This window comes from Larus michahellis, chromosome 4 (genome assembly GCF_964199755.1).
Source record: "Larus michahellis chromosome 4, bLarMic1.1, whole genome shotgun sequence".
In the NCBI taxonomy this organism is placed as follows: domain Eukaryota; kingdom Metazoa; phylum Chordata; class Aves; order Charadriiformes; family Laridae; genus Larus; species Larus michahellis.
The window spans coordinates 82,316,793-82,342,364 of record NC_133899.1 but is presented as its reverse complement, the minus strand read 5'-3'; the positions used below and the strand labels follow the sequence as shown (position 1 = coordinate 82,342,364).

The following is a 25,572-nucleotide window of genomic DNA, read 5'->3' as shown; positions in this document are numbered from 1 at the left end:
AAGCTAAAATAAAGTATAAGACTACTTCCTCAAAACACATTCCTTTGTCTAATTTAACATTTTCAGGTTTTCTGCTTATAACTTGTAAGGGGAAAAATTAATCACTCCAAGCAAACAAGCAGGAACAGTTTATTGTGACACTGGCAGCTTCACCTTTCTCAAGTAATACTGAGTTCTCTAAATTTTTATTTTTTTTTACCTGACAATTTAAATATTTCACCTACATCTGCATCATTACTTTATAAAATTTCTTTAATATCTGCATCTTTTCACCCGATTCAACACAAAAACAGAAGAACAAACTCTTGGAAACAAGAGGAGTTGCATCATGGCAAATGTAATCTTTAATAGAAAGTAAGAAAAACCTCCCTACTGACCTTTATTCAGAATGAGGAAAAAGATAAATATCCACAGCTCTTTCTTCCATTTGGTAGGATTTTAAGATCCATCTATGCATGTGTAAGCACAGAACATAGAGTTTTAGCCACACTGGAACCACCTAAACAGAGATTTTATGTTCCATAGTTTTTACATGCATTCCATCCTTGGCGTGCTGATTATAATACAGGGATTCTGTTCTTCATCTACAGCAGTTTCAATTTAAGAATACATCATAAGCCAACTTAGAGAAACATCCATTAGTTGCTAATCAAAAGAATCACAGGAAGGTCTCACAACAGTTTACTAAAACATTAAGGTTTTTTTAAGTCACAGTTTTCAAATATAAAAATTCGATTTTCCCTGTAACTGAAATATATTTACAAGAACATTTTGAAAAAAGATGGTCTGTAATTTAGGTCTAATCACTGTCATCTGAACCACCTTCAGACCCCTCATCGTTGGATCCTTCTGGTTCGGATTCGTTACCAGATCCTCTGCCAGAGCCCTCGTTGTCAGATCCTCTCTCAGAATCTCTGTCTGAGTCAGCACTGCGAGAAGCTGGGCGAGATTCATTTTCTGAACCACCGGAACGACTTCTCCCCGACTGGACAGACTCATTGTCAGACTGCTCCGAATCTGACCGCCTCCTTTTCCTAGCTGACCTGTCACTGTCAGAATCTTCCTCAGATGGGCGGACACTGGATCTCCTTGGACTACCTGCCTCGCTACCAGATTTGTTTCTGTTATCAGAATCGCTATCAGAAACAATGCGTTTACTGTGTTGCTGTTCCCCATCATCTGAATCACTGTTGCTATTCCTAGCATGTCTGCAGGGAAAAGAAAAAGAAACCAGTATTAAAAGATGCTATCCTTAGCTTAAAAATGAAATGACACACCAGGATTTGAGTAATGCTAGCTTATCAGAATAAGAGGAATTAATTTGCAACGGAAAGTGATGTTGTGAGTACAATGAAAGGCTTCTTATTATCTTCACGTTATCTCATTATTAACACTGCAGTTTCTCTTAAAAGCACGTGTTTAAACTTTAGTACATACAAAGTTAATTAAGGTTCTTACCCATCATCAGCAATTTTGAGTTTATCCTCATCAGAAGAATCATCACTTGATGAAATGATGGCTTTTGATTTGATCTTTCCTTTCATTGAAGGAGGCAGACGTTCTGGTTTGGGCTGTACAGGGGAAAAAACAAATGGTTATCCGTTCATGTGTCTGGTTAAGCATAGTGCCGAAATGCAGAAACATATGTTCAGAAAACCAGACACGCTTTTAAGAGTTGTTCTGAAGTCATTAGATCAAAATCTCCCATTTACTATCACTTAATTCTAGATGGCTTCAGAAATATCCTTTTCATCCTTGAAGCAGCTATAGCAACAGGGGAGGAGGACAAAAATAAGCTCAAAGGTAGTTTGCTACAAAAAGTTTTGTGCAATTTTCAACATTAATAGATCTTTCTTGTCTAGAGTAATGCTGAACTCCAAATGCATATTTAGAAAGTGATGCGGTTATTCAGGGTTTAACTTACAGCCTTCTTTTTCTCTGCTTTGGGTGGACGTCGTTTTTTAGGTCTTGGACCATTTTCATGTTCTTCATCATCACTCCCCTCATCTGTCTTCTGGGGTCTTAAACAGAAACATATTTTATATGATGTAAAGCGTAACATCAAAAAAAAAAACTTAACACACAAAGATACCTATCTCAAGAAATGTCAGGTTGATCAAATGTTACTCATAATTCTTTTGCAGAGTGGCTGTTTAAGTCTTAAAATCTGCATGTGTAAATAAAAATTAATCATGTGAACTCTTGACAACAGTTCATATTTTAAACCTTTATGAAGGACTGCATGACAATCTATTTAAAAGCCATACTGTTTCTCAGGGGAGTCTAACATTGAAGTATCAATTACCTCCTCCTCTTCTTCTTCTTTCTCTCACCCTCCTCTTCTTCCCCATCTTGTTCACTACCACTGCCCTTCCTCTTCTTCTTCTTTCTAGACATGGGCAGATCTTCATCACTGTCATCGTTGACGAACTCATCAAATTCCCCTGCTCCTTTTTTGGAACGCTGTAATAAATAAAAGCTTCACAATATAGCCTATTATTCACCTTCCACATAAAAAGCTACCAGAAAACAATTCAAAATCGAAACTATCTGAACATGTTTTCAAAGATATGAAAATACAGACCTTCTTGTGCCAACTTCCCCATAATCTCTAGATCGATGTCATTAAGAAACTGATTCCAAATTGGCACATAATAAAAAAAAAAATCATCTTCTGTTATTTTAACAATTGAATAGAACAGATTTCGGTGATGCTACCATGCTTGGAACTTTAAAGTATAGTTTCCGATTTTTACATTTGAGTATTAAACCTCAGCAATTTCACTCAGTGGAGCCTAGGAGCTTGAAATTAAAAACCTGGGGTACTGCAAGAGACCAGATGTCAAAAGGGGAAAACGAAAGAGATCTAAAAAAAAAAAATTAAAAAAAAAAAATCTGTTCTACCCTGCCTCCACCGCCACCACGTTTTTTCTCCTTTGATCCTTCTACTTCACCAGTGAACATCAGAATATTCTTGGTTTTCTCCACATATTGAGCTCTTTGTTCCAGAAGTTTCTTCTGTTCTTCTTTTTCTCTTAGGCGCTTCTCTTCCTGAAACAGAGAAAACCAACCATTACTACTGTATTTGCAGCATTGCACTGATTATAATTGCAAATGGATAAATCATTTGCTGACAAGAAACTGGAAAATTGACTTTTGACAGTCGATGTCATAGCAGAAGGTCCACATGGCGAAAAAAAAAGTTTTCTACAAGTCTATGCTAGAGTAGGCAAGAGTCCAAAAGAACTGTTGCACCAAGTGCTTTCTCATCCAGCCTGTCAGTACAGAAATTTTATGGCAGACCTTCCGGGGCACAAACTTTATTTCATTATAAAAATAAAAATCTATTTCTGAGGCTACGGGGAAGAATGAGTGAGTCCGCTAGCACGAACTACAACTAAGAAAAATAGCTACCAGACATTTTATCACAAATACCAGGTACCACCACAGAGCAATAGGGGCATATACATTGTTGATAGGTATACTTTTTAAAAATAAAGTATACTTTTAAAAAAATATAGTATACAGAATGTAACAGAATAAAACCTGTTCTTTAAGTAGCTTTTGGCGAAGCAGCTCCTTTTCTTGCTCTTGTTTTGCACGCAGCTCCCTCTCTTCTTCATCCTGCTTGCGTGCCCGAGCCACATGATACTGGGCTTGACTCAGTAAGTCAGAGCATTGCCTGTAACATGCAATGTTTTCAAGTAAAGGAAGGTGGCAGGCACATACTACAAGAAGAAACAGTTTTATAACAGGCATGTATCACAACAGTACGTTCATATCACCAATAAAAAAAGCTACTAGAAATAGTACAATAGAAGAGTACTACAGATTTGTGAGTAAACTAAAGCACTTGCTAGTAAGCTAATTTATCTTTAAATTGCAATATAGCATTTCAGAACGTATTGCTTTACACTGAAAATTTAGCCAGTTCATATACAAAAAACCCCACACAAACATAAAAGGAATCATCCCAACTAATTTGGACAGCTTCAGAACTATGGTTAATGAGAACTTGAATTTATTCACAACATACTGGCAAACCTCATCAGAAAGGTAGGTAGAAATTCTATCTTAAAAGAACCAGTAGTGTAAGAGTTAAGGTTGCACAAAGTGATCAAGTCTCATGGAACATTAAAGGAAGGTGCTTTCAATACTTTCTTAACTAATGTTACAATGACATCTCTTCTAATATTACGATTAAAGTTTTCTTCTCTGTACAAAGTGCTTTAATGATACCCATTTAAGACGTACAGTGCACGATGGCCAGACATATTTGTATACAGCTGTGAAAAATCTTGGAATAACATGCAATAAATGAAACTCTGGGCACACTGAGTGAAAACTTCAGAAATAAGTTTACACGGAAACTGATTTGAATAGGCTTGCGTACAAACTCATTACCCTGAGCAAAAGTGAAAGCAGACTAGACTCTGAAAAACAAAAATTTTTTCATGTTTCAATAACTGACCCATGAACTACCTCAAAAAAATCTCCATGAAAGCAAACCTGTTGTTAGATTATTACGTTTAAAGTCTAAACAGTGAGAGGTAGAGATGTTGAAATAAATGTCACTGCACTCTCACCAATGGAAAAATTGCCATTAATACAGCTGAAGTTTTGCAGGCTCTGGCTAATGGCAGCCACCACATGTTGTGAGTTTTAGACTACAGAAAAACCTTAGAAAGCAAAGACAGGAAAAGAACGAAACAGCAACAGGGAGTAACCCTGCACTTGTATTTCTACTGTTCTAAGAAACTGTTAGTTGAAATTTTGGAATCCAGTTTTACTACTAAAAAACACAACAAAAAGATTCCGCCTGGATTTATTTATGGGTTTGTGTTTTGGATTTTGTGGTTGATTTTTTTTTTTTACCTGGCTTCCGTAGCAGCAAGTGCCAAGTCAAATCTCATCTTATCACCTACTTTACTCAAGTAACTGAAGTACCTGGAGGAAAAAACAACAAAGAAAACAAAGCAAAACCAGCATTACTTACATATTTATTATAGTTTTGCCTTAAAACAAAGCATTTACTCCTGAATTACAATCCTATAAAACTCAACAGATGAGGAAACCTCATGAATTTTCTTTGTGTGCAGCCCCTTTTAATACAACAGTATAAAAGTACATTGAGAGTTCTCCAAATTTCAAACATTCTAAAACCACTCTAGAGTGGAACAAAAACCCAGAAAAAGTCTAAAGAGAATTGTAAGATTTAATTTACTGGCTTCTAGCAATAAGTACATTGCTGACCCCAGTAGATTTATTCCTTATCTGTCACAGCTTAAGTGCTTGAAACCAGCATAAGAAAAGGAAGGAAAACTTATTTTTTTAAAAATCCTTCCAGAACAGCCTCCTTGAACCTAGGTGACAGGCCCGTGCGAATACAACTTACCTTCAGGTACATGGATAAGCTATGACGATCAGTGTTTCAAAAACAGTTTCTCCAATTCATTTAAAGGATATCGACTTTGTAACTTTCAAGGTTGCCACAGTTTCTTCCCATATTCCAGAGACGTTTTAAATTAAGTGATTTTGTGCTATATTGAACTCTATTTCTTGTGAATACGTAAAAAGCAATTCCTTGCTCAAGTTTTAGATTATGGAAAATATTTTCCAAAATGTGACAGGCATCTGAATTTTTAGTTACCGGGTACAAAATAAAACGTTTTCACGCAACTTTCTCAAAACGATAAATAACAGGCTTCTAACTGAATTTAAGTTAGAATTTGTGTTCAAATGTTTAGTTTGCGTTATGTAAAGCACCAGAATTGTGAAGTGTTTACTTGTATGAAAGACTTGCTTTAGTTGGCAAAATTATTAAAAGGCAACATCTATCCTTCACATAAGAGCAGAGCTAGGAAAGCATAAAGCAAACACCACCTATGCCAGCAATGCCTAGGAACAGAATAAATGGTTGAATGCTTTCTTCTCAAAGACAGTGACGACTGGATCAGATTAATCACACTGTTTTCTGTCCAGAATTTTGGTTTAAATTTTAAGAGAAGTAAAAGATCTAACGAGCACTTAAGAAACTGCTTCTGTTCTTAAGGCTTTATTTGCCTACAGAAGGGCAAAATTAGTTTTCAAGGACTACTGGTCATTAAAACCAGGCTCATATAATATAAACAGATTAGCTTTTGAGCCTTATAGGTTGTTCTTAAAGAAACAATTGAAAAAGTAATAAATTTGGAAAATAATTTCAACATTCTTTTTAACTATGCTCTTCCAGGAAGATGTGCATCTTGGTCGTAATAATACAAAACCATTTAAGAAATAGATACTGGCTGCTTGGCCAAACAAAATTGGCTCTGGAGCCAAGTCTAGATACTTAATTTTGTGAGGCCCAATCTTTCTTTTCCAACTAGAAACTCTAGAATTACATACAGTGTTTCCCAGGAGATCATTGCCCATTCTTCTAACAAGATTTGGCCTATACTGCAAATTTACTGTAAGGGAACAACAAAATAAGTTATAATGACTAGAAATAAGTCAGCTTTACCTGTGTGCTAGCTCCAGTTCTTTCACAGCATTAAGCACCTCCTTTAGATTGCTTTTTTCATCTTTCAGGACAGAGGTAGCTAGTCTTTGTAGCACTAAAGCCACATTAAACATAAGGACTGTGTCACTTGGCGCTACATGCCTGGCCTGGAAATAAAAAGTATGTTTTTAAGATATGCTACAACATGATACAGAGGTATATGGAAGTGACATACAGAGAATAAGTACCATTATTTCAATCCCAGACTACTGAATTTAAAGAGACGAACATGCATCAACTTACAGTAATTTTATTCTGTGATATATGATGTTTTATACTTGTACCTTTAACAAAGTTTGTTTGCATTCCTGTAATTTGCCACATTTGAAGAGCGCCCGGGCCAAATATAACAATACTTCAGTATTTTGATGCTTATAGAACTTTCTGAGGCAGTTTTCATACTGAAATGGAAAAAAAAAAAATTAAAAAAAAAATCAAATGAAGATGTGATAATGGTTATTTCTTTCGGTTAGCTAACTCCAGCAAATGCTTCTATTCCTAAAAAGCATTATTGACAATATGCCTTCTGTTTTTTTAAAGAGGTGTGTCATGCTACACAGATGCCTCCTTTTCACTAATCAGAAAATTCTTTCTGCTATTCCATAGCAAGTACCTGATTTTTCTGGAAACTGACAGCAGTCCAGGAGGCTCCATAGGTCTTAAAATACAACAGAATACTTTGCATGTACCATCTACTGTAATGAAGTCCAACAAACACGACTCATTTTACAAGCACTCAATTATTCTCCACAGTAGGGGGGAATCTATTTTCTTTATTAATACAAGATATTTTATAAATGGAAATATCTGATGTATATATAATGTAATATCTGATGCAATTAGTTAAGAAAATCCACATCTTTCAGATAACTCACTGTCAAATTTGTTCTGTCCACCTAGCTGAATAACTTGGCACACCAAGGCATATCTGGTTGTTCTAAAGTGTAGAAGAAGAATTGTTACTATAGGTTTTGTCGGTCTAGAATTAAAGCTTCAAACAGTTACGAAACTTATCCTTTCCAGTAACGAGCGCCTTTTGTTTGACATACCCTTTTCTCAAGGAATCATTCACCCTTTCTAAACCTCCAAAATAGTAAGAAATACAAAGTAATTTTTATTTCCAGCTCAAATACATAAAGTGCCCTGAATTGTAATGCCTGAAGTTACTACTCTTGGATTGCACTGTGTTGCGAGTGCCCAATTTTCACTCATCTTTAGAATTAAAGATTTTGTAATTAGTTTAAGTCTGCCTTGGATTTGTATGCTTTATGGTAGAGAACTCACTAGAATAACTGTTGTGGCTGAAGTAAGCTAGGCTATTCAATTCAATTCGTCACCCTTTGAGCCCAATATCGCGTATTTCAGACTGTGGCTTGTACCAACTGCATAGCAGAATCCAGGAAACATTAAAACACCTCAGTAAATAAACACATTTCTACTTAAATATATTAGCAAATGAGCACAATGTTTTTCTGACAAATCAAAAGGTGAAAATGATACCCAGTTTCCCACTGTAATTCACTGCTTAAACAATTGCTAAAAATCAGATTTTCATTAGGCTTTTTGTCAATAAAAACAGGTGTTAAAGAAACCAGACCTCATTCAAAACAACAGAATGAATCTGACCATGCTACCAAAGCTTGTGAACAGTAGTTCACCGGAGGACAGCAACTAAGGAGGTTTTGATCAGGTAAGAAAGGCCCAGTATCTCTTCCTTAATACCATCACAAGTAGTTCTGAATTAAGTATTTTTGAGCCTCCATGTGGACTCAATCATAATGAAACAAGTTTGTTCTGAGCTTCTACCCTGTCCAATGTATGCTTTTTTTTTTTAAAAAGTTTACTTATATGTTTTTAATCAACTGAGTCAATTTAGTTAGAGTAGTTTGATACTTGGAAGTTAGCTTGCTTGAGCAGGTTGAAGCAGATGACCTCAACAGATTTCTTCCAACATGAATTACCTGGTGATGTTAACCGTTGTGATCATGGCATAGTCAGCTTTTCAGACAGCTCTAACTGTTATTCATGCAATTATTTGCAAAAACGAAAATAGGAAGTGTTGCTATTAAAAAAAAATCCCAGCACCAAATTGCATTTACTTACTGCAGTAACATCTGAACGTAAATCGCATACAGTAACTACACTGACTGAAACCTCTCTGACTAAAAATTAATTCCAAGAGCACAGTTCTAACCCAATTATGTTTTAATTCTGCTACCAAAAAAAAAAAGCGCAAAAGTTAGTAGGTGCTTTGTTACCCCTTACCCACACTTGGCAGTTTGTTTTTAAATCTAGGCTTGACAGCCAACAGCATGCTCAAAAGAGACCTATAACTTGTTAAAATATTATTCAGAAGCTTTTCCAGCTGCTATGACAGCAGAGAAGGATCCAGAAGTCATCTACCCCAACATATTATGTAGTTCAGTTTAGAGATGTTACCATCTGCACAGCACTGATGTACTGTTTCTGTTCTACGTAGATATGTGCCAAATTCAGCCACACATCACTGATATCTGCTGTTGCCTCTCTCACTTGGGCAAAAACATCACGAGCTTCACGGAAATATCCTTTATGCGCCAAGACAGCTCCTAAGGGGAAAGTAATATGTACAGCGTAAGCTTCCAGGTTCATGTACTATGTACTCCTACCAAAGAAAACAAAATAGTGCCTGACTAAAGTTCCCCATCAAAAACTAAGTGACACAGCTGCCATATGAAAGCTATTCTTTCCTGTGCTCTAGTACATAGCGTTCAGGCCCTGCAAAACCAATTCTATATTCCAGCATGAAAGGAAAATTAGAGTCTAATATTCACCTATGCCATTAGCAGCATATAAATTCTTTGGATCATTTCTGAGTACTTGCTTGTAGATCGCTAATGCACGGTCTTGATGACGCTTCTCCTGCAGAAATAAATATTCCAATTGATCACTCATTTCTATAATGGGGTATTAAAAGATCTACCCCTAAGTTTTATGGCTTACAAGATGCCAAATAGGCATCAAGAAAAGGCTCTAAGTAGCTAACAGCATACAAAAATTAAATAAATAAAACTGCACACAGGGCAGGCAGATACCCATTACCTTTTCTCTGTCTCTTGTGGGTTGATGTAGAGTCTGCAACCAGACGTTGCCAAGAGCCAGCATGGAATAAGTATCATTTTGTGTGGAGGGCTGCTTCAATATTCTTTCAAATTTCTTTTGTCCTGGACCCCACTCTTGTTTAGCCAAATGAAGATTGCCAATCAGAGACCAAGCATCTGGATGGTCCTAAATAAAGATTCACTGTAAGTTGCAAAAGTACTATTTTTTCCCTTGCAAGGTTACTTTTCCAAGTATAAAATGCTATTTTTCTTGATTAGAATTACATATTTTAAAAAACCAACCAAACAACAACCAACAAACAAAACACACAGAGAGCAGATTACGGTAGTTCTCTCTTCTTCCCCTAGTTTATGTGAACAAACAAAATGAAAATGCAACAAAAGGAAAATAAAATTTTAAGCTAAGTTAATATTTCAAGTGTTTTAACTTTAAACACTTAAAGGTTTACAAACCTGATTTATCTGAAGTGCTTCTTTAAACCAATCAGAAGCCTCATAAAAATTTCCTTTATCCCTAGCCATAGCTCCCAAGCGCAAGTAGCCTAAAAATAAAAATACAAAATAAAATTAAAAAAGAGCAAACAGGTTAAAGTTATCTCAAAGAAAATATTGGCCAAGCATGAATGCCAAAAGTAATCTTTTCCTTGATCTGCTAAGGACAGCAAACATTAAGACACCTTTCATATTCTATTCATAATGAGACACACCATGTGAAAAGAAACGTCTGTCCACAATGGTGATACAGAAATTGCAGATTTCTAACAGTTAAAGTAATGTAAGTGTCTTTAATTGGTTTCATAAATTAAAGATTGAGAATGAGAAACCTCAAACCAAGAAGGATAAATCAGTTACATAATACTTGTCCTTCCACTTCAAACAGTTCTGTCTCCGCAAGCTTTGGGAAGAGTATCAGTTAGCAGGTGACAATGGAGAACAAGCAGGGAAGAGGCTATAGATTAGGCCGGGGCACGCTGTGTGCTGCAGCTTGCTGAGGAAGGGCTACCACCTCACCTTTACAGCAAATATCACAGGTCAGCTACTTAAAAAATAGGATGTCCCATAGAAGTTGTGCTAACACCCTCAACAGCCCTTCTTCCCTGGTGGAAGCCCAAGGTCCAGTAGAAAGTGGTTCTCCCAAACAGTTTCTATTTCCACCCATGCAGGCAGAATTGCAGAACCTGGGCGTATCAAGTGGATGGCCATGATTGCACCTAAGCGCTGAGATGCTAAGGCTCTGGCGGGGAGCAACTAAGTAAAGGCATGCAAGTCTAGATAAGCTAGTTTTGCTAGATTTTTTTTTTTATAATTCACCAATAATTAGAAGTATAATTTACCAATAATTAGAAAGCTTAATGCTGGAGATTGGACTATAAGGATGATGCAGGCCTTTAACAAAAAACGTAGGTAAAACAGTGGGTAGGTAAGCAGGCCTCAAAACTACTATGAAAAGTGAAGACAGATATAATGAGACTAGAACACACTGTAAATGGGAAGATTTTTGGTATTACAATGAGAACTGTGGAACTGAAATACCAAATGTTTCTTACAATCAACGTAATTAGGATGTTCTCTTAAAATGTTTTTATACAGCTTTTCCGCTTCATGAAATTCACACATCGCCTCATATAGTCTGGCAAGGTTATAGGACGTTGTTACAGAGATAGCATTGTAATAATGCTCATCATGTTCAGCTTCTGCTTTCGCACGATCCAGTGATGCCAAAAAATATTTCTAAAGTAAAAAAAGAAAAAAGGAATAAAGCACTCCAGAATATTCTTACAGAAAAACTTCTGTGTGATCAGGAAACTCAATTCAAACTTTGAGTAATTACATACCTTCGCTTCTCCCAGATTTCCTAGCCTGAAGTGCAGAGCACCCACATTATTCAAAATCTCTGGTGGGACATCAGCCTGTACTTTCTCTTGCAGAATGCGTGTGGCTGTACCATAGGCTGACAGTGCACCCTTTACAAACAAAGAGAAAGCAGACGAAAGAAATAAGAGAATGTGCTCTATGTGCTCTTATGAAAAGCACACACATAACCCACCAAGTGTATATTAATAGTACCTGTATATCAGTCTGTTCGAGAATTTGAGCTAGTTCAATCCATGCCTCTACATCATCAGGATATTGCTCTGTGACTTTCTTTAGATGTCCCTGAAAACCAGCAGAAAATAATTATGCCTCTTTGTGGACAAACAAACTGTTTAAAAAATATAAATAAAAATCAAAAGAAAGAGTGAATGTATTAATCTTAACACTAGAAAGATATACCATACTGCAAAAGAAAACATCCTAAACATCTGCACAATTTGGTCACAAAAAACATTGCATTAGTTTCCTTCCTTATTGTACTTTTCTACAGAACATAACACCTGCTTAAAGAGAAGTAGAAACTATTACACCAACACGAGAAGCCAGAAAAGTGACATCTAACACTTTTTGCATTTATTTACCCAACATTAGCTTTAAAACCCCTTTCATTTAAAAAAAGCCTAACGTTGTCCTTCCAGACAAGCTAAGAGAAGTGTTTTCTGGAAATCACTAGCTAACTTCAGAGAACTTTAACATATATGGGAAGAATTCTGCCCTCTTCATAGTACCAAATACAGATGTGAGGCTGGGGCTCCTCTAAATTCCTGGACTTGCTTTAGCCAGAGCCCAGTAGGACTCTCAGTTCTGTCCAGAAGTTGTGACTCTCCATGGTTAGGAGGATCTCTCATGACGGCAAGTATAGAACATTCTACACCTACAGCGGAGTAACCCTGAGTTTTATGCAACTTAAGTTACAGTCTGATTTTCAAGTTCTACTATTGTATGTAAAAGTATGATACGGGCAGAAGCAAAACTCACCTTCGCAATATCCCGTTTCTCCTGATCTTCTGAAGCAGCATAAAGAGATCCAAGGATTTTCATAGTCTCGTAATTGTTAGGATAGGCCTTCAAAACCTTTTCAAAGCACTGTGATGCATTCTCTTTGTCCCCTCGATAAATGTACATTTGGCCCAAACCAAAAAATGGAAGTACAAAAGAAGATGAGGCAAACTGAGTGGCCTGGTAATAATACTGGAAAGCCTGATCATAATCTTCCTAATTAAAAAGACACAAATAAAGAACAGGTAGTGTTTTCACAGGTAAGCTTTGTATGAACTTTTATAACACAGATTTTTAAGTGTCACCTCAAAGGGGGCTTTTAAAAGCTGCCCTACCTGTACATGAAAAGACCTAGCCAGCTGATAACAACTCTCTGCCTGCATTGCTTCAACTTCTGTATTATGGAAAGCATGAAGAGCCAGGTGTTGTACTTTACCATAGTCCTGAAAAAAAAGGAAGTTAAATGAAATTTGAAATCCTTCACTTTATTTATGGTCAAGTGACCTATTATTCAAACAAGGACAGATGGAAAATACAAGAAAGCGTTAGCCATAGTACTGACTAAATTAATAACAACAGATTTAGTTTTAGTGGTTACTGTTCTTTTATCTGTTTCATATTTTAAAGCATGGAAGAGGTGGTAGAGGGAAAATAAAAACAAAACAAAAAACCCTTGGGGACACAAAGGTGACCTTGACTTAAGACATAAACGTAGCTTTTCTTGGCTTTCTTGAGAAAAGTTTATACAAAAATTTTACACTTGTCCGTCTGGATTAACAGTTCCACATTAGGCACCCCTTAGCCCAATGAAATAAGACTGAATCTAACACCAGAATCCTTGCTGTTCGGAGATTATCAAGTATTTAACTGTAAAATTCCACAGACCTCTTACCTTCTTGAAGAAGAAGTGATTAGCCAAGTGATTCAATACCATTGGATTACTGGGATCAATTGTGTAAGCCCTAGAGAGGAGCTGAACACCATTCTTGATGGAATCAGCCTAAATGAAACATTGAAAGGTATCAGCAGCATCTCAATAGCTGTATCTTATTTACATGTTCAAAACCATTCTTCAGTCTAGGCTGCTGCAGGAATTCTGAGAAAATCTTGCCAGGCTCACAGAAAAAAAAGTAAATTCAGCTTCTAGCTTTTTTCCCTGCAGCATACAGACAGAAAATGTGAAATGAAGCCACCACACAGGCACAGAAAAAAACAGAGCAGGACTTTCAAGGAAAAAAAAATAAATACTTGGTGTCCTTTGACATTTCACACTCACACCCTGATAGCCTTCCTCTACTGTTCAATGTCACCAGTTCCTGTTTGGTTTACTTTTCAATCTTTTACATAATTTGTTCAACAGTGAAATGAAAATATTCTTATGTTCATTTTCTAAACAAGAACTTCAGATGTTGAATTAAGAGCTACTAGAACTTAAGTTCTAATTAAAAAAGTGGTAGAAGTTTGTGGTGTTTACATACGGAAATCATTATGTCAACTTACTCTTTTCTAAAGAAATTTTACAGTTCAAAGAAATTTTTCCATAGGTACAAATTTAGACTTACCTACAAGTTCAAATCTATAACTGATAAAATAATTGCTATTTATTTGGGACACCCATGAGATCCATATTACAAACATGTTAACTTAAATCTGTATTTGTTTCTGAACAGAAACACCAAAAACAGCACCTAGTAATCATGTAACACCTGTGCTTTACTTTGCAATTATTACCAGCAGAAAGCTATCTTATTGAACAGATTAGGTTTTATGAGGTTGAGACAAGATGAAGCCCAATAGGCAGATAAAAACCACAATTTCAGTTTGAAAAGGCACTATCTTTCCAAACGTAGCATAACAATATACCTTGATTAGGAGATATTGAATAATTCTTGGTTTAATTTTCAAAGGCAAAGAGGGTTTATAATCACACTATGTATAGGTCTAAGTTCTCTGATAATTTGAGCCTCATATCCAATTTCAGCCAAATCCAATACATGGTTAGAGGTCTCAAAGCTCATCAGGACATATTCTAGGGGGGAGAAACATTAGAAATATCTAAGCACAGAAAAGACGCCCATTAGTAGTTTGCAACTCAGAGAGAATCTTTTCCACAGAGAAAGTATTTTCCCTCCCCCATGGCAACTCTTCGGTGTCATACTAACTTTGCAGTGCAAGTTGTGAAAAAAAATTTGAAGTAAAGCACAGATGATAAATTTCTTATAAAAAACAAAACCGGCATTTGAGTGGGTCAGCTTTTAATTACAGCTTTTCGAGCTTAAGGTTAGTGGGCTCATCCCTTGACTTTAGTCAAAAGACCTTCAGGGGAAAAAAAAAAATAAAATAGATACCAAGTTTCATTAGTTTCTCACCCATGGAATTATTTATTAAAATTCGACTTCAAAATATTTTTGGTTGTCTCTGTAGTTTTAGAAATGAAAACTCTTGTGCCCACATTTTTCGGGATTCTTCAGACTTTCGGAAGTCTTAACAGTTATTTTTTTTCCCACAACCTAGTAAACTAAGTAATTTTCAGCCATTCTGTGCTACCAAAAGATCTTTCTACATGTTCTACAGATAGCATAACACTAAGTTTTAGCAACATACAACTATGTAACAATTTTTTTTTTTAAGAAACACTTAAAGGTTCCATCCTCCACTGATAAATTTCTTAGCGTGGATTAACCACCTCAGATCTTATGATCCCAATTAAGCTATATAAGAATATGTATTTCTCTAGTGATACAACATCTAGAGGGTAGGTCTAGAGGGAAGATCACCACTTTATCATAGTTTCATCAGCCTAGTTAAAATTCGTTCTTGTGTACTTTTTGTTTTACCACATGGTATGCATGCCAAGGTAGCGTGAATACAACTTTAACACTTATTTGAAAGTTTATGTTCCTTAAAGCCCAGGCCTAATCACCTGGAACTACATCTTTTACCTTGACCTTCCTGCAAGCATGATGCTCTTTCAAAAAAAAAAAAAATTCCTGATGCTCTGGAGTAGAGCTGCCATTGCAAGTGAGGTCTCCAAGTATTTGAGGACTTTCAGAGCATCCCGGGTACAAACTCATTTAGTTAACCTTCCCAGAGTCACAAATGACGAAGTAAGGCTTGCTATTACACATATTACAACAATTGTTCATTAGAGAAAGACTTTGAAACCAGCGTTTTTTGTTTTTTCAGGTGACTGGACATGCATTCACATCTCAAAGATTTTTATTATTTTAATTAAAATAGTTAACCCAGGACTGTTTTTCTGTACTTAACACCTCTATAAGCAACAGAGTTGAAGATTGTTAACAACAGGAGAAAGTTATTCAGAATGTGCTGCTCACAACACAAGTACATATCTATAACATCATTCAACAGTGACACAGATTTAAAATGATTTAATGACAAAAGCTATTACCCCTTTTAAAAAATGGACTACCTTTCAAAGAATAAAAAGTTTGCTTTTTCAGATAAGAAGAAAGTGAAGTGAGTACGGATTCTTGTTAAGTCAGACCCACCTCTTTATTATTGAGTTCCAGAACAGCCAGTCCAACCAAGGCTCCTACACATTTTGAATTTAGCTCCAGAGCTCTGCTGAATGCTAAGCGAGCTTTTTCCAACTTGTTCAGTTTCACGAAGCAGTGGCCCATTCCTAACCGAACCTCGGCTAGAGAACAAGATGACACCATTCAGAATCCCAAAATTTCAAGTTTATGACTTTTTTATATTCTGGACAACAATTAAAGTGAAAGCAGAATTTTAAACATTTCTTTTAAGCCTGTAAAGCCATCTAAAGATTTCATGTTTTTAAAGGCAGCCTCCCACACTTGACAGCAAAACAAACTTTAACAGATCAGTAAGACTTTATTTCTCCATACACCCCAGAACATTGGTCCATATCTCCAAAAGACTCTGACACTAAAAAAATAAAAAATAGCTTTTATGGAAATGTATTAAAAAATAAGAGAAAAGCATTAAAAAATTGCCAGATGAAAGGGTTAGAAATTTCTTAGGTAGGTTCACCAAAGGCTAGTAGGCCTTCAGAAAACACAGACCAACAAAGAAGTTAGCTAGACATTTCTCCTCAAATGATCAACTGACCTACTGCTAAGAAAATGCTATTTATTATCATCCTCTAACTTCCATGATCTAACACAGAGAATTTACATTGTGTCTGTGGGAAAAAGGGGAGTGAATGAAAGACGTATGTTTAAAAGTGAGGCTTGCATTTCTAAAGCCACTTTTGCAGCCATGATTCTTATGCTAAACCAGACTACAGAATACTTCTCAACTTTGTAGTAAATTCTTTTCGAGATAGGTTATGGCAAAGTATACCACATCTCTCAAGAGACTTTGCAGTATTTATAATCCTAATCCAAATACCCTGAACTAATATCTCTAAATCACATTCATCGCTTTTATAGTCATTACCAATAGCTTTCCCAGATTTTTCCATTATGAAAATCATACACCAGGAAAATGCATATCATGCACTATAGGTAGAACTTTACTTTTCATGTCTTGTTTCATTATTAATGCCAATACATCATTTTCTTAACCCTTATTCCAAGAGCTCACAGATAGGTTCTGCAAAAGTCTTGAACAGTTCCCTCACTCCCCAAAAAATTATAACTTCTCTTACATGCAACTTCTCATTTTCTAGTAGCTCTTTAAAAAGGTAATAATGAGCAAAAAAAAGAAAGTATTTCCTAAACACAATTTCCTTCTCTAACAATTACGGAACACTTCAAGTCGACAAATACCTGAACTCCTCTATGATGAGAGCTGGCGTTTTTTTGACAGACATAGATCACAAAAAAGCCCTTAGGTATTTGAATTAGGAAGACTTGAGTTAGCTTGCAAGCACAGCAAATACTTCCACTAGCAAATACTGTCTGTCATACCTGGGCAACCTGGATTGGTACGCAATGCTTTCTTGTAGTAGGCAAGGGCTCCTCTATAATCTTTCTTGTTGAAAGAAATGCATGCTTTACCTGTTGTAACATACCAGTTATGAATAAATCAGAAACATAAACAAAGTAGTTATAAATCCTAAGTATTATCTGGTAAACTTGTGCTGTGCTGATTTTCAAAAGTTACACTTAAAAACCTAAATAGAAAATTCAGACAACTACAACTTTTGCTATCTGTGATGATGTCAATTATATGAAAAAAACCCAAACAAACATGGGAACACAGTAAATTTACATTTTCATGATTTTCTGTAAAAACTTAATTCTTTCCTGGTCCAGAGGAAAGACGCTTACTATGACTAGACTAATTAGCGAACAAATTAAAATACAAGTGTTACAGCCCGATGACCCCTTACTACTAGTATCTTCACCTCTGACAGAGTATACAGCTTCATTGGCATCATCAGGAAAATATAAGTAGTTAGACTGGCTGTATGCCTACGGGTCTCAGAAGAGGCTAGCTAGTATTATATTTTTTCCCAGCTCTTTCACCTATGTCTACTTTCCAAGCTTAAGGTAATGTCATGTGTTTCTGATCAAAAACGCACACTTCCTTATCACATTCTTTCTCCCTATTCACGTATGTACCCTCTTCTTAAGCATGTAATTCATTCCAAAATTCAATTGTAGAGACCAGGTTTTCACACAAATACCCATAAACTCATACCAAGAAGGGCAGGAATATTATTTGGAGACTGGTTGAGCACGAAGTGGAATTGTGCATCAGCTTGGTCCATCTTGTCACCTTCAAGGAGACAAAAGCAGGCTCTTCCCAGCAAGTGATTCTAGATAAGGAGAAAAAATTTTTGATACATTTATCTTTGTAAATTATGAAGATCAGACTATGTGAAAGATTAATTGGCTTTGCTATAAGGCTTTCTACAATTAATTTATTCCTCTTGCATCAGGAAGAAAAATAAAACAAAAAGGGTCTTTATGATCCACTTCTAAAGTTCACATATTATCAAGCAAGAGAGTAACAACCAATCCTTCCTTCCCAACTCCCAAAAGTTGACTGACACAGTTCTATCAGGTGTCCCAAGCTAGAGATAATTATTCCTGGTGGCACCACACACATTTCGGATAGTCACAAGGTTTGCTTACATGCACTACACTAACAGACTTTAAAGCCTGAGCAGTTTCTATCTTCAGTGAATCAGTACTTGTTTTCTTTCCAACCACTAAATAATTTACAAATATGGAGTTTTAAACAGATTTTGGTTTTACCTGATCGTACATAATAATTTTGTCAGCCATAGTATACAACAAGGTAGCTTGTGTAATGAGCTCCTTCTTGTTATCTTTGTTCTTCTCCTTTCGAGCCTGCTGTACATAGTACGCTGCCAGAGTATCCAGACACGTCATCTGATCTTTTTCATGGTCTCTATAGTCCAGGTTACCATCTATGCGGGCAGCTTCCAACAGCTTCACAAAGTCTTCTGTTTTTCCTTGTTTGTAGTATTCCAGCTATAAAACATACAGTTTTAACAGACAATACTACCCCAGCAAGTAACATGTCATGTTGATGCTTTAGGTGTCCCAAATTAGTATTTTTACATTGAAACAAAAGTCTTAGAGCTATTTATAGGTGAAGAATCAATTGTTTGTCCTCTGAACTTCTTTAACTATTTGCACATTTCACCATATTTTCTATAGTATGGATACTGCCCCCTCCTTTTTTATGACATGCATAATCAAAGACACAAACCAGGAAAACTACAGATTGAGAAAAAAAAATATCTCAGAAAGCAGGCCTCTAGCAGCTTTGTTTCATGAAAAAATACTAAATTAAAACCCTAATATGCATATGTCAAATTATAAATATCTGGTCTAGAATCAGTGACTGAATAAGCCCATTAAGTTCCTGTTCAGAATTCAGTTATCCCTGGTCATAAGAGTAAGGAAGTGGAAATTATTATTTGATTATCTCAATAGAATATTTAAATATACAGTTTGTATAGATACTAACCGCTAAGGCAATCCATATGTGCAGTTGAGTGTGTTCCTGTTTCAGTATACTTATAACTTCATCACCCTCAGGTAGCTGATCGAAGTCAAGCTCGATCACCTAGAACCAAACAATATCGATTTTATTTTCACAAAGCATGAATAATGTTACCTATCACTGAGGTCAAAGGAAGCTGGACATTTCAGAGCACAAAACATAACAATTTGTGTTTAAACAAGGTTATGGACAAAGAAAGAAGTGATAATGTATTGTATTCCGTACAAGACAAAAGTGACGGTCTCTCACAAATATTACAGAAAAGGCAACCCAGTGTTTGAAATACAAGTCAGGGAGAATAAGCAGAGATGCTAACTCAGCTTTTTTCACTATAAACTTCAGGCTTAGAATTTTTACAGTTCAGCTAATAACCAACTTGACTGCACACTGTTGAATTCTGAAACTTTTCCTACAGGTAATCCAAAGATCTAGGATACAGTCAAAATCTTCCAAGTAATCAGGTGTCAGACAGATAATCAATACCTAAAACTTATTTCAGAGCCCTGAACATTAGTAAAGTCATCTTTATGCCCAAGAAAATGATGAGATTATTGAAGTGGCAAACATTATAAAGAACAGACTAAATTTCTGAACATTAACAATCATAGTCATCATGAGCAAGTGGCATCAATTTTTCATCACACAAGCATTATTTTGTAAGTACTATTTTCCCATGTTGGTCTAACCTTCTGATATGGAAAGTGAAGAAAAAGGAACAGATAATCCCAAGGTGGGATGTTTGGGACCACAATTTAACTGCCTGTTAGTTCACTTGCTACCCAGTCATGCTGCCTTTAATATTAGTCACCTGTGTTATAATTTAATTTTACAGCAAGGAAGAGGTGCAGTTGTACCCAGGTTTATACCCTGATTACCAATGCAGGGACTCTTTCTCTGAAGACCGGATTAGAGCAATCCAGTTTATAAGGGCTGTAATCTTGACTATGCAGAACTTGAGAGTATCAGCAAAAATACTTCTGCTACTATTGATATTTTTAGTTTTAGCTTTTCTTGCACAGTACCTCCTTTTTGACAAATAATGACGTTTTTAAATTTGGGCAACCCTCATCTACAAACCAAAATAGTTATTAATGAGAAATAGATATTACCAACACAGCAAATAAATACGGGAGTAAAAAAGGGCAGTAAAAAAAAATAAAATGCATTTTATAGCAATCCTTAGTGATTAATTTAGAACTTCAGGATCCAAGTAGTCCTAGCGGTAACTTGAATGGCAGCACCAACCATTCATGCTGACACCTTAGACAGAAGTTTCTGTCAGAGAAAAAAGCCCTCCAACGCGTAACCCACAGAGAGCAAAGAACCTTTTGCAAGACTTAAAAACTCAACAGCAGTCATACAGCAATTTGTTAGAGTATGGATACATATGTTCACAAAATACTTTCTTCAATCTATAAGCAGTATGTTTCAATACCTTATTTAACTACAGTATTAATTTAGTATCTGCTACAGAACGACTTAACTGCAAACTTTATAATACCCTGTAAATTTCCAAATACTTCTCTTAAATCTTTTTAACTTTGACTTGTGCTAGTCTACCTTAAATAAAGTTGAATAAAGTTCTAAACTCATGTTGACTTTACAGAGTGGACAAACTGCTCTATCTGTGTCTATATGCTAATTTAGAAACACACACTCTGCTTACAAATCAGTGCAGTCAGAAAAATCTGCATTTAACTAACTAAGGAGAGAATTTAGCTGGACAAGGCCACCGTAGACAAGCACAAACTAAAGATTAGATACTGTTCCCAACAGGGTCTTTGCTCCTGAGGGCTGCATATGCTTGAGGCACGCACTGTGGGAGAAGAGGCTGCTCCTTCTTCACAGACGTGTGGTACCGAAGGACCCCGGAGACGCTGCCTGCCTGTTACCAGCGGCTCTCCTTCATCGGCAAGCCACTGGGCAAGGACAGCGAGGTTATGGCTAGCAGAGGGCTGACACCGTTCACCGAGGGGCACCGGCTAAGGCAGGTTGGGGTTTTCTTTCCTCAAAGCGATACACCTGTGACCCCCAAAAACTCATTCCTCTCAGGGAAGGAACCGACACTCCCTCTCGAGCCCGGGACAAAACTACGACAGGAGGCGACAAACGCCCGCGCCCCGGCACGCATCACACAGCGTACCCCCTCCTTCCCCCTCCCCGGGAGCAGGCCGCGCCGCCGCCTCCCAGCCCCCCGACTCGCCTCATCGGTGTCCCGGAGAGGGATCTCGATAGACCCCCGCGACATGATGGCGACACCGCTGTCCGCCGAGCCGCCACCACGCAACGGCCCGTCCTGCGCGCACTTCCCCTCACAAACACCGACTGACCCGGACGTGCTCGGGCCAAGGGCGGGGGGAGGCGGGCTGGCTCCGCCCCCGAGGCGCAACCAGCCAATCCCTGCCTGAGGTGGAGGGAGGGCTTCGCGGCCCGGCGCGCGCGGCCCCGTTGCTGCGGCAACGGCGGCCTCGCGGGCGCCCCTCAGCGAGCGGCGAGGCACCGGCGGGCCGGGCCAGCGGCCGCTGCCAGCCGCCAGCCCCGGCCCCGGCCCGGAGCACTACGTATTGCGCTGTGTGACCTCCCGTACGGCTGCTCACAGCGGTCTTCTGTGTGGTGGCCTCTTAAGATGTGAGCAGTCTCCTCAGGCCAGAGTGAGGGTTTAACTGGGGACTTCCAGACAGGTATTAGTCCCGCTAATTTATACATATATATCACATACTTACATATAGAATATAGAATACCGAGAGATAATACCATGTATTTATACATGCGCACACTGATAAAATTGAATAGGTTTGCATCTAGTTGCTCTCTGGTCTTGAGACCACAACTCCCTCCAGCTATGTCTCTCCTCACATCATTTTAAAATTGCTAAAGATTTCCAACCAAATGCATTAAAATATGTGCATTTTCCCAATCTTTGTGGAAAAACAAATAATGTTGAGAAAACAAATAACATGTAAATCCAAATACCTATTACCTGACTAGCTTAGGTGGTGTAATATTATTAACACATATTTACAGTTTTTTAGCTACATCTCAGTGGCCAGTTCGGCCCAAACCATGACAGGTTTACCAACTATTTTCAATTTATCTAAGTGTTTTTGATTACAAATACCGAATCTGATAAAATTCTTAATCTTGAACCTAGGCTCTGATCCTGGAACTTGTTTTGTGTGAAGCATTCAGCCACATGGAGGTGCATGAGTAAAGAAGACATTGCAAAATTGGGTTCCTAAATTGTTTTTTCTACTTATGGTGGCAGATGCACTGATGTATTTGGATAAAATACAGCATGCATAGTAACATGTGACCAATCTTAGTTATTTTTGCAGCTGTACCAAGAAAAAAAAAAAAGGGTAGTAAAACTAAAACATCTTCTGGCACATTTCTACTAAGAAGATTAAAAAAAAAATCCATGATATATTTCTTAACACAGCCTGTTAAACCCTAAAGCAAACTTGATTTTGTCCTATTGCTAACCACCGACATAACAAGAATTTTGACTGAACTGATAGTCACAACTATAAAGCATTAAATTACTCAATTAGATTTAAAAAATTAATTGTGCATTACCGTAGTAGTATATATTATAGTAGTAATGACTAGCTTACTTGCAGTGTTACCCATTCTCTGAAGCCAAAGCAAGTAGTATTTTTAATTACTTAACATTTTGAATCTCAACTTCTGGTTTTTATTTATGCATTACTCATTCTGAACTGAGTTACCTGGTCCAATGAAGTGTAACTAGTATTTCTCCTACTCATATAGGTCTTTGAGGAGGTATGTGCCATAAATACCTTCTGTAGAGAAACTTTTGCATGTGGCTGGAAAGCGGAATGATGTTGAAATTAATAGGAGTGAAAAAGTATGCATTTTTTTGTTGAAAAAGCCAAAACCAACGTTATGCAGAGAAAGATGCTAATTAATAGAGTTCCTAAGCCTACTTTTCTGATTTATAGGCTGTTTTTTTTCACAAAGAAACATCTTTTTAAACATTTTAATGAAGCAATTTGGACTGAAAAGGCAACTATGCGAACTACTGACTTTTATATTGTTTGAAGCAGGAAAATTGCAGTTTTCCATATACACTGATAACAAATCACTATCAGGTATGTAGAACTTCTTTAATGTATAAAATATTTTTCTAGCTTTTTTTTTTTTTTTTTTTACTTTCTGACTGCTTAGGAGTATTTCAAGAAGAAACTTTTTTCCTCTTGCAGTCTTTTTATTTCATTGAAATGTTTTATTGTGAAAACTTAAATTACTACTTTTAAACTTGGATTGTTATCAAAACTTCTGATATAAATAAAAAGTAATCTATAGCAAATTGATCTTCCACTTGTGATATGTTACACAGACAGTGAAAAATAATATTTAAAAACTTCATCACCACATATAATTTTAAGCTTTTTTGAGGAATGAAAATTAATCTTAATGAAGCTACTTTAATAATAATAAAAAAGTCCTTTATGTACCTGACCACTATGCTTTGCAAGCAAAGTACCATTTATGTTTGAGATGTGTACGCTTAAATAAATAAGCCTCCATTTAGAATAGTTGGGTGGTGAGAGCAGGGTATTTTAGTAGCAAAGTTTCTTTACTTTTGATTGTCAGAGTGAGTAACTTCTTTCTTGAGGTCTGGTTTGTTTTTTTTTAAAGACAGGTATTGTTTTAGAAATCTTCAGAATGCAAATTAATTCCATTCTAATAGTGAGAACTATCACTCCATTAGTCACTTGTTGACCTGCCCATTCTGAGCTGGGGGGGCGGGGAGGGGAGAAAAGGAAAGAGATACTATGTTGTTGGTTTGAAGAGCTCAGTGGTCTATGTCAAGGGAGCAGTGGGGGCCACTGCTCCATCAGGGAGGGAACCCAGGAGGTGAGCAAGGGCTCTGCCAGCTGAGATGCAGCCCAGAGTACCTGAGCAGGGCAGACATTAGGCACGTCCACAGTGATGAGGCAGGTCTGAGGTCAAGCTGGAAGTGCCGCCAGTGAGGCAGGGTCTAACACAGCCTAGCAATTGCCGGGCAGGTCCTTGCTGACAGGGCAAGTCTAAGGTCAAGGGAGAAATCAGTCCTCAAAGATCTACATCAGGAGGATATCTATGGGTAGGTAGGGACCTAGCTGGATGTCCTGCTCTGGGGTGAAGCAGAGGCAACCTTCTGTTCAGTGAGAGAGGCTCCTGCTTACACTTGTTGCTGTGGCAGCCAGGGTCAGCTGACTGCGTTGTTTACCCTGTGGAGGGGTCATGCCTGTGGGGAGGAGTGAACAGGACAAACTGACAATAGGGTGTTCCATCCCATCTGCCATGCTCAGTGTAAAAGCTGAGGGATCAAAGGATCTGGGGTTTCTTCTTTGGTGGTTCTTTTTCTTCAATGACTGATGTCTGAGGAAGACCCTCTTTGCTCTTTGTGTTTTGGAATCCAGTTCCCATCCTGAGTCCAGTCTAGAAATTCCCCAGTGCCTGCCCTGGGACAAGCACTTCCCAGTGACATCTCCTGGGAACTTGATATGATTTTGTGTATATTTGTGTATATTTTATCTATTTAATTATTTCCTTTTTATTTTATTATTAATATTTCATTAAAGTAGCTTAGTTTTTTCTAAACTCATAGATCTCTTTATCTCCTTCCTGTCCTTTGAGTGAGAGGTAGGGCAGAGCATCTGTTGTCTTGTCATTGACCAACCCAGCCCAGACCATGACAATGGAGCTAACACTTTTACAGTGTAACTCAGACCAGGACTGTAGGTCCTGGGCTGAGCTTAAATGGGGCTCCTGGGCTGTAGGCAGGGGTGTGGCAGGGATGCACCAAGTGGGGCTGGTCAGGCCCATTAAAGTTTATTATACAGTTAAGGCCCTGACATAGTGTGTGCATCTTGAAGAGATACTAAGCAGATTTAGTAAGATGTTGGGTGGATTGTTTTAGAAAGTGCTAAAAATGGAGTTAATAGGTATATAAATTGTTTTATTAGATGGTTTAATATCGTGCTAGTTCAACAAGCTGTTGAATTAGCTGTGTATCTCAAACTTGCTACAGTAAGGAGTTAAGAGATCCTCTTCTGCTGGCAAGGAATGCTGACG

At 37.3% G+C, this 25,572-nt stretch overlaps 1 protein-coding gene across 1 annotated transcript; it reads right to left on the bottom strand.

Annotated features, from left to right (window-relative positions):
- Positions 1-112: 112 nt before the first annotated feature.
- Positions 113-21,835, bottom strand: CTR9 (CTR9 homolog, Paf1/RNA polymerase II complex component). The gene is made up of 25 exons (XM_074586005.1): positions 21,692-21,835; positions 19,453-19,551; positions 18,711-18,950; positions 18,151-18,268; positions 17,415-17,504; positions 16,029-16,177; positions 13,409-13,516; positions 12,852-12,959; positions 12,496-12,732; positions 11,710-11,799; positions 11,478-11,606; positions 11,190-11,373; positions 10,096-10,184; positions 9,623-9,808; positions 9,355-9,442; positions 8,981-9,129; positions 6,826-6,942; positions 6,503-6,648; positions 4,876-4,947; positions 3,547-3,682; positions 2,905-3,051; positions 2,306-2,463; positions 1,925-2,021; positions 1,459-1,571; positions 113-1,208 (listed from the first exon to the last, which is right to left on the bottom strand). The coding sequence occupies exons 1-25, from the start codon at positions 21,734-21,736 to the stop codon at positions 800-802; spliced, it is 3,504 nt and encodes a 1,167-aa protein (XP_074442106.1). The 5' UTR covers positions 21,737-21,835; the 3' UTR covers positions 113-799.
- Positions 21,836-25,572: the final 3,737 nt, after the last annotated feature.